The sequence below is a fragment of the Acanthochromis polyacanthus genome, chromosome 12 (assembly GCF_021347895.1).
Source record: "Acanthochromis polyacanthus isolate Apoly-LR-REF ecotype Palm Island chromosome 12, KAUST_Apoly_ChrSc, whole genome shotgun sequence".
Classification (NCBI taxonomy): domain Eukaryota; kingdom Metazoa; phylum Chordata; class Actinopteri; family Pomacentridae; genus Acanthochromis; species Acanthochromis polyacanthus.
Window position 1 is genome coordinate 23,743,455 of NC_067124.1, and position 7,893 is coordinate 23,751,347.

The 7,893-nt window shown below is 39.4% G+C and overlaps 2 protein-coding genes across 3 annotated transcripts; one reads left to right on the forward strand and one right to left on the reverse strand.

The window, feature by feature from the left end:
* Positions 1-488: 488 nt before the first annotated feature.
* zgc:174945 (uncharacterized protein LOC793867 homolog) lies at positions 489-6,757 on the forward strand. 2 transcript variants are annotated; one of them, XR_007945605.1, is made up of 3 exons: positions 489-675; positions 6,029-6,376; positions 6,538-6,757. XR_007945605.1 is itself a non-coding variant. In XM_051957299.1 (3 exons), the coding sequence occupies exons 1-3, from the start codon at positions 2,085-2,087 to the stop codon at positions 6,552-6,554; spliced, it is 435 nt and encodes a 144-aa protein (XP_051813259.1). In that variant the 5' UTR covers positions 705-2,084; the 3' UTR covers positions 6,555-6,757. The 2 variants fall into 2 exon arrangements, 1 of the variants encoding a protein (XP_051813259.1); XM_051957299.1 differs by lacking the exon at positions 489-675 and adding an exon at positions 705-2,154.
* LOC110964999 (E3 ubiquitin/ISG15 ligase TRIM25-like) lies at positions 2,176-5,206 on the reverse strand. Its single transcript, XM_022213879.2, has one exon. It carries the CDS (start codon positions 5,155-5,157, stop codon positions 3,499-3,501), a length of 1,659 nt encoding a protein of 552 aa, XP_022069571.2. The 5' UTR covers positions 5,158-5,206; the 3' UTR covers positions 2,176-3,498.
* Positions 6,758-7,893: the final 1,136 nt, after the last annotated feature.

Below are 7,893 nucleotides of genomic sequence, written 5' to 3' on the forward strand. Positions count from 1 at the left end.
ACTAAACTGTAATGGAAATTTTATTATTTGAAGCCTTATTATTCAAAGCTGCTTTGATATTTTAAAATACACATATTTTCTTACTGCTTGACATCTATAAATGAGGAAATAAGATTCCTATGCCTTTTGCTACTTGACAAGTACAGTTGAACCTTTGATACTGTTGAACTCTCTGTGACCGAGCCAAGATGCTCTGTCTGTGTTTGTTCCTCAAGACACCCCAAATGGTAAATGTCACCATCCACTGAACCCAGCTCTTGGTATCACTTAATGCTCATCCTTCCCCATTTTATGCTTACACTTCTGGTTTTGTGGCGGTTGATAAACCACAGGAAGTTTCTACCTAAGGGGGGCGAGTGGGGTGACTGTCTGTACATTCTGAGATTTGCAATGTTTTAGGAAAAAACAACGTCTGCAACCAGGCAGATAATGAACTCTCTATGGGTGTGTATGTACAACTGAACCTATAAGAATAGAGTGTTTCTCCTTTTTAGGCGCACTTGCAGTTCCAATTTGCTGCAAGCTGCCCGTCTTTTTTTGATGCATCAATAAACGGACAAACGCACTTCTGGACTCCTCAGAGTTTTTATTCATACATCGATCGATCATGGCTGAACTATATTTTTTTTTCCACAACAAATGACATATAGGAGTCATTGGATGTATCTTCATAAGGTCTGTACCTTACAATGCTATCAGATGGCATAGGGTAGGAATCTGCACTATCAAAATAAAAATGAATTGAATTGAATTAACATTGAAAATAGAATAATGAAGGGTTTCCTATGTCATACCAATGGGGTGAAGTTTACATTTGTGATGCCGACTTTACCGAAGAAATGACTGGAGAAAAATCATTTTACCAATCAGCATTGGCCACTCTGAGTTTTACCAATTCGTGATGTCCTCCCCACCCCCTGATAAAGGCTGTTCCTCCAAAGTGGCCTGTTAATGAATTACTTTCACTCATGATTTTCCTGATGATCATAACACCAAAATGCCTGCTAGGATAAGGGTTTGTTATTTAGAATTAGAGATTGCTGTTGGTTCCAGAAAAAAACTGGCAAGTGAAAGAATCCATCTAGATATCTTTGTCAGGACTTGGTGGATGTTGTTTTTCAAAGAGACTAGTCACTTCACTGAAGACCCTTACTTCCTGACATATCTTGCATTCTACTCATTTAGCAGAAAGGTGTGACTTGTGGCTTTGCTGTTCCTTTGCAGTTCACAAGAACACTCACTACTATACTTATTCAGCCAAGTCAATCAAACAATGTCTATGAATACTGGACATTAGAGGGCAGAAATGTAATTCTCAGGCTGATTTATAGCATCTGAAAACAAAGATTTGTTTTTGCTGGGTTAGTGTTGTGTATTTGTTCAGTTTGTTCTGATGTCCAGTTATGTGTATAAGACAGTGAACTAATGCAACTTTACAGCATGAAGATCTGAGCATTTTTGCTTTGAGTGAGAGATTCAACATATCAGGCTGCACCTACATATTTCTGGCTATCGTTAATCTTTTAACTTCTGTTAAAGTGTGGCATCATCATAGTCACTCCTCCTAACCTGATGTTTTATCTAGAAAGGACGCAGTGAATGAAGTTGGGGTATAGGTACTACAAAAAAAGCCATTCTGAATGAGACAGTTTAACTCTGCATAAAACACGGTGCATTTTTTTCTCTTCATTTTTGTAATCTAAACAGCAGCCACAGAGATACAGTAAATGCAGTAAAAAAGTGTTTTACAACAGGTTGAATCACAACAAAAAAAATATTAAACATACAGCTGCATTAAAAGCAACTTAAAAATGTTTGTATGCTATGAATATGTAATGCCTGCTGATGCAGCACAAAACAATGGTAACAGTTCAGCTCTTAAGACAGCTTGTGGTGGCCAGAGGGACACGACTGTGTAAGCGAGCAGAGATGCATATCCTCCACCCACACATCCAGCAGACACACTCTCACAACGTAGACAGCGCTGTGCAAACACGTGAGGAAACTTGAATACTGTCGCTGAGTCCTCATTTGTTTAGTTGTGCCATCGTCCTCGTGTTCATCTAAAGTGTCTCTGTTAAAGAATGCCTCGTCTTACTGGAACTGCAGTGCTGCTTCTGCTGATTTTCTTTCTAACATCTGCTGAGGACATACGTGAGTAAACAATTTGCGATATGTGAGCTTCTTTGCACTTTATTTTCTTAATATAAGATAATGTCATTTTTTTCTGAAAAACGACAGCGTCTTATTAGAAAATATACAAGTGATATCCCAGTCATAATTACATAGTATATTTGCTAAGTATACTTTAAATTTGTTTGTTGCTGAAGAGAAATCAAAGTGCGAGTTAGACATACAGTGGTAGAACAAGAGCAATCCGAGATTTCTGACCTCCGCCAAGGGAAGATCCTTGTCCGGATCAACACAAAATTTGAATGGAGTCTTCCCTGGGCCAAGATCCACCTCTGGTGAAAATTTCGTGAAGATCCGACAAGTAGTTTCCGAGAAATCCTGTCCACAGACACGCACACAGACAGACAAATAAATAAACGGACCGGATCGCATGACCTCATTGGCGGAGGTAATAAAGTTTTCGGAAACCCCATACATTTGTTCAATAATGCATTAAGAATCACTCTCAGATGTACTCTTTAACTGCAGTTTCTTTTAGTACAATCACAGCCATAATACTAAATAAATCTTTAAAAAGTCATTGAAAAGTTAAAATTGACTGGTTCCATGAAAAAGAAATTTAAAATATTGGGTCATTTTGGTAGAATTTAGCTTTCTTAATTTTTCTTGTAAACAATAAACAAAAAAAACATTTGTATTTGTTTGTGTCTGTCTAATGCAGTCACACCACAAATTTTCCACAAAGATATCATTCAAATAATTGAGATTGTGTAAAATTTCAAGGGTGTCCAAAAGCATTTTTTCCCTACTGTATTTATGAAAATCCTTACTAACTTATTTGATAATGTGACTTTTCTGCATTATATTTCTGCGGTGCACAGTTTTTGCCAAAAACAGCAAAATGAAGGTGGTCTCTTGAGTTCAGTACATTTTTGCAAATCCCATGAAACATTTTTTAACAAAGGCCGCAGTTTATCAGCATATTCTTTCACTATTTCCATCAAAATGTTGACATTCATACATTTAGTTATCTATTATATTCTTAATGGATTTAAGAAGTGACAGGAACCAAACGCAACATAAAACAGAATAAAATCGCAAAAGGCAACAATCAGAAGTCACTGATTTCTGTTGAAAATAATCTTGATAATAAAAAGTGACACAGGTCTCATGTTTGCAAAGAAAAAAAGAAAAAGTTGCCATAACTTAAACTGCATCATCAATCTTAAAGGAGGAAGAAGTCCACCCCTTTGTGTTTAATCTGACAGGTGACTCTAAAGTTCACAGCAAAGAATGCAGTGCACAAAAAAAAACAACTCCTTTAAAATCAGAATCTGACCCATTTAGCCCTTTAACAGATGTCGTCTACTTGAGCTCACATAACTCAGCAGAGTCTCCAGCCCAGTAAATCAAAAATCCAGCATACAGTGGCTGAGTAAAAGTGGTGCAGACTTTGTGAAGGAGAGTCATGGTGTCAGAGATGCTGTAGAAAGACAGAGTTCCTGCCTTGTGATCCAGGAACACTCCTATTTTGGAGGACTGGGGGCCTGAGAGTACAGTTCTTATATTATTATGTCTGAAATAATAACTCTGGTCGAAACATCCTAATGCCCAAGACTTGTCGTTGTTTCCAAATCCACTTTCATTTCCTGTTCTGCTTATATCCTCGTACGTGACGGCTACTGAAACTCCTCCACTGCTTCTCTGCACCTCCCAGTAACAAAGTCCGGTCAGACTCTGTCTACTGAGGACCTGAAGCCAGTCAGTGAATCTGTCTGGGTGGCTGGAATACAACTGCTTTTCTCTCATCACTGTTGCTTTCCTGTTCCCCGCAGACAGTGAGAGTTGCGCGTTTATAGTGTTGGGATCCAGTGTGATTTGACGAGAATATTGTAAGAATTCCTCTCTAGTTTCAGGTTCGGGATGTGGCAGTAAAACATCGACCTCGATTACTTTTTGTGAGATTTTTAGCCAGTCCTCACTGAGGATGTCCTGTAGCCGATCTCTAGTCTGTGACGCAGCCACTGTCACATCATCAAAGTATGTCAAAGGTTGGATATTTAAGAATGGTGAGTCTGTAGATTCACTCAGATGATACAGTACAAGGTATTTATGGAGAAACTGGATGTGGTCGTCAGTGTGTGAGAGCTGTTCCAGTTCAGCGTCCTTCACCCGCAGCTCAGCTATCTCTTGTTTCAGCTTCTCCTCAAGCTTTCTGACCCGACTAACTTCAGCTTCCTGTTTGGATCTAATCTGCTCCCTCAAAGCAGAGCTTCTTTTCTCAATGAAACACACTAACTCAGTGAAGACCTTTTCACTGTCCTTCACTGCCTTATCAGCAGAGTGATTGATAGTCTCCACCTCCTGCTGAAGCACCTTCACATCTTTCTCTTTTTGTTGGATTCTCATCTGGATTTTCTCCCGACTCACTCCGAGCTCCATCTGCTTCTTGTTCCTCTCTGCTGAAGTTGAAACTAAGTCGTGGTCTTTGTGTGCATCCATGGAGCACAAAATGCAGATGGTCTGCTGATCACTGCGACAGAAAATCTTCATCACCTCGTCATGAACGGAGCAAAATTTCTCCTGTAAGTTTTTTAAAGGTTCAACCAGCTTGTGCTTTTCAAAGGCTGCAGATTTGTAGTGAGGCTGTAGGTGGAGCTCACAGTAGGAAACCCGACACACCAGACAGGACTTGAGGGCTTTCAGCTTGCTTCCAGTGCAAAAATCACATCCCACATCTCCAAATTTGGCCCAACGGTGATCAGCTGGAGCAGCCTCAAGACTTGCTCCCTTCAGTGCTTCCACAAAATCAGCAAACATGGCACTTTTCACCAGGACAGGCCTCGGTGTGAAGGTCTGTTTGCAGTGAGGGCAGCTGTAGATTTCATCAGGATCCTCCTTATCCCAGTGGCTTTTGATACAGCTAACGCAGTAGCTGTGCCCACAGGGAATAGTCGCGGGATCCTTCGGTAGATCCAGACAGATAGAACAGCAGAGTTTCTCTTTGTGCAGCTGCAGCGCCATTTCACTTCACAGTAATACAACAATAATAAAACTTCCTGAAAAGGAAAAGGGAGTGGTAGCAGGTTTGACTACATGCCAGTAAGAGGAGTGGTTATCAAACACGTGTTCTGTGCTAAGTCCTTGTTTACTCAGTGGAGCCTGAGTTGTGTGGGAAGTTAACAGAAACTATATTCCAGTTGGAAAACACTGCACAGATAAATTTGAATCGACAAATAAGGCTCTTGAATGGAGTGCAGCAGAAACAGTTCCATTATAAGAAATTGTTATGTATCTTAGATGATTTTCACAGTTTTCACTTTGCAGCTAATGTATGTGGAATAAAGCAAAACAGAAGGATGATTACAATTTGTCTGATAACTGATTTGACATTTTGCTTTATATTTTGATCTGCTTTATTTATATACTCTATAGGCCTTAGTTTTCTGTGTGCGGAAGAGACAGACTGCAGCCTAACACTGACAAGAATTCAGGATGTTTTTGGCACTGGAATAGAAGAAAAAACAATCTAGCACAAATTTCCCAAGAAAGTCACAACTTGTAATTTTTGCTCTTTGGTTTTTGTGCATATTAAGCAGTCTGGCTATAACATTAGTAACCTTGAGTTTTGCCAGAAGATGGATTTTGTTACCTTTGGACATGCTGGTGTTCAATGTTTATAGCTTTTCTAACTAGCTGCTGACTGGAGATGTGCATTTACCAGCAGATATGAGATTGGTATTGATCTTCTCATTTAGATCTTGGAAAGAAACTGATCATATGTACTTTCCAAAATGTCTTGATGTTATTTAGTAAATGAATGATTAAAGCAAGGCACAAACTGCCTAATAACTATTATTTTCTCTCTTTTCTTGATGTTTTCTTTGACCTCTAGCTGTCGTGGAGGTTCTTTACCCACAGCAGATCTTAACTCCTGCAAGGGGCTCCTCGGTCAAATTATCCTGTGAGACAAATTATGACTACAAGAAGTGTGGTCTGCTGCATGTTGTGTGGCATAACACATCATCACAGAACGATGACAAAATAACTGAGCTGACTGACCCCAAGAAGTACCTCACTGCAGTGAACGAGACGGTCAATGAAGGCAACAGAAGACGCAGGCAGGTGGTGACAGAGATTCTCAATCTGAGGCCAAAAGATAACGGTCGATATCAGTGCCAGGCCAAATGTAGCAATGGAGAGGAAGCAAGAGGACATTTCATCACGATCACTGTCAGAGGAGGTACTGTCATGATCAAACAGTTTTTAAAATTGTCGTTGGTGTAACTGAGTAGGTTTTCTTTGGTCTTCCTTGAACTGTAAAAAGACAGATGCAGGTAATTTTACATACTAGATGTGCTCTGATGCCCCGTTCTCTGTTCTGTTTTCTATATTCTCTTGCAGGTAGACACTTTGACTGAGTTGGCTCCACTCACACGGGATGAAAGAAGTTGGGCACATCGGTCTATATGTTCCAAAAACTTTTTAAGACAAACCTCACATTTGCTCTGTATTAAGTGAATTGAGAAAACAAAGATTGTGTTACAATTTTATTGTCTTCGGATGTTTCATTATGTGGTGTAACTGCTTTAGTGGCACAGCAAATTAAAAGTTTACAATATGACACCGTCCCCATGCTGTTAGCCTCAGTGTTAGCCAAGACAGCTTGTAGAAGGTCAAACAGTACCTGCAGTTATGTTCTGTGCTAATGATACAGACACAAACATGTAACACACCTGTGCTAAAACGGAAGAATGTGGTACAGAAACTAGATTATATTGATGAATAGTATATTTCAGATATTTCTGAAAGTGGCCAGTTTGTCATTTTTATAAGGGATATTTTTTGGGTTGCATGTGACTTTTTTGCATGATGAATGTAATCTAATATGTTGCTTAGCCAGGTATCTAATTTACTGAATTAGCCAAAAGCAGACATTCATGTGCCTAGGTCGCTAATTAACAACTTCTCAATTGATGTTTTTAAATTTAAAAAGAAAATGAACACAATGCATCCAGAATTTAATACACTGACAGTCATTAAAAACTTTGAGACCATATTTTTCAACATAATTTTTATTTTGAAGCCCGAAACTGGATTTTCTTCATATGAATCATTTGTTTAGCATATTGGCATACAGAAACAAAAATCTAAAGTTTCAAGAATGATTTCAAAATAAAGAATTTCACAAAAGAAAACGGCACCTGCCAAACACAAAGTCACAACAGTCAATACCGAGTATGCCCTCCATTTGCTTCGATGCAGGCAGCAATCCGTTGGCGCATGCTTTGGACCAGGCTTCTGATTGTGGGTTAGGAACAGCCCATACGCCTGGCTACATCACTGTAGCTCAAACCGGCCTCCACCATACCCAGTGCCCGGAGACGTTGTTCATGTGATAGACGCGGCTTGATGCTGTTCACTGGACTAACAATGGTGGCCTTTTTTGGGCCTTTATATAGGCCTTCAAAACCCATTCTCAAATTGTGCAGATACTCACTGAGTATTGCTTGGTGTGTATTTGGTTCACTTTTGCAAAGTGACCAACCCATGTGCAATGAATCATGACAAAATGACAACTCATCATTATCTCAACTACCAGGGCACGAGATCATCAGTAAATCCACAATGAATAATTACAACCCCCCTACAAGTAGAATTCTGCCTACATTTCTACCTCAAAGTTTCTATTGACTGTCAGTGTATATATTGCCTGAACTTAATTCAAGTCAGGAAGTAAACAGAATTCCCGAATTCAGT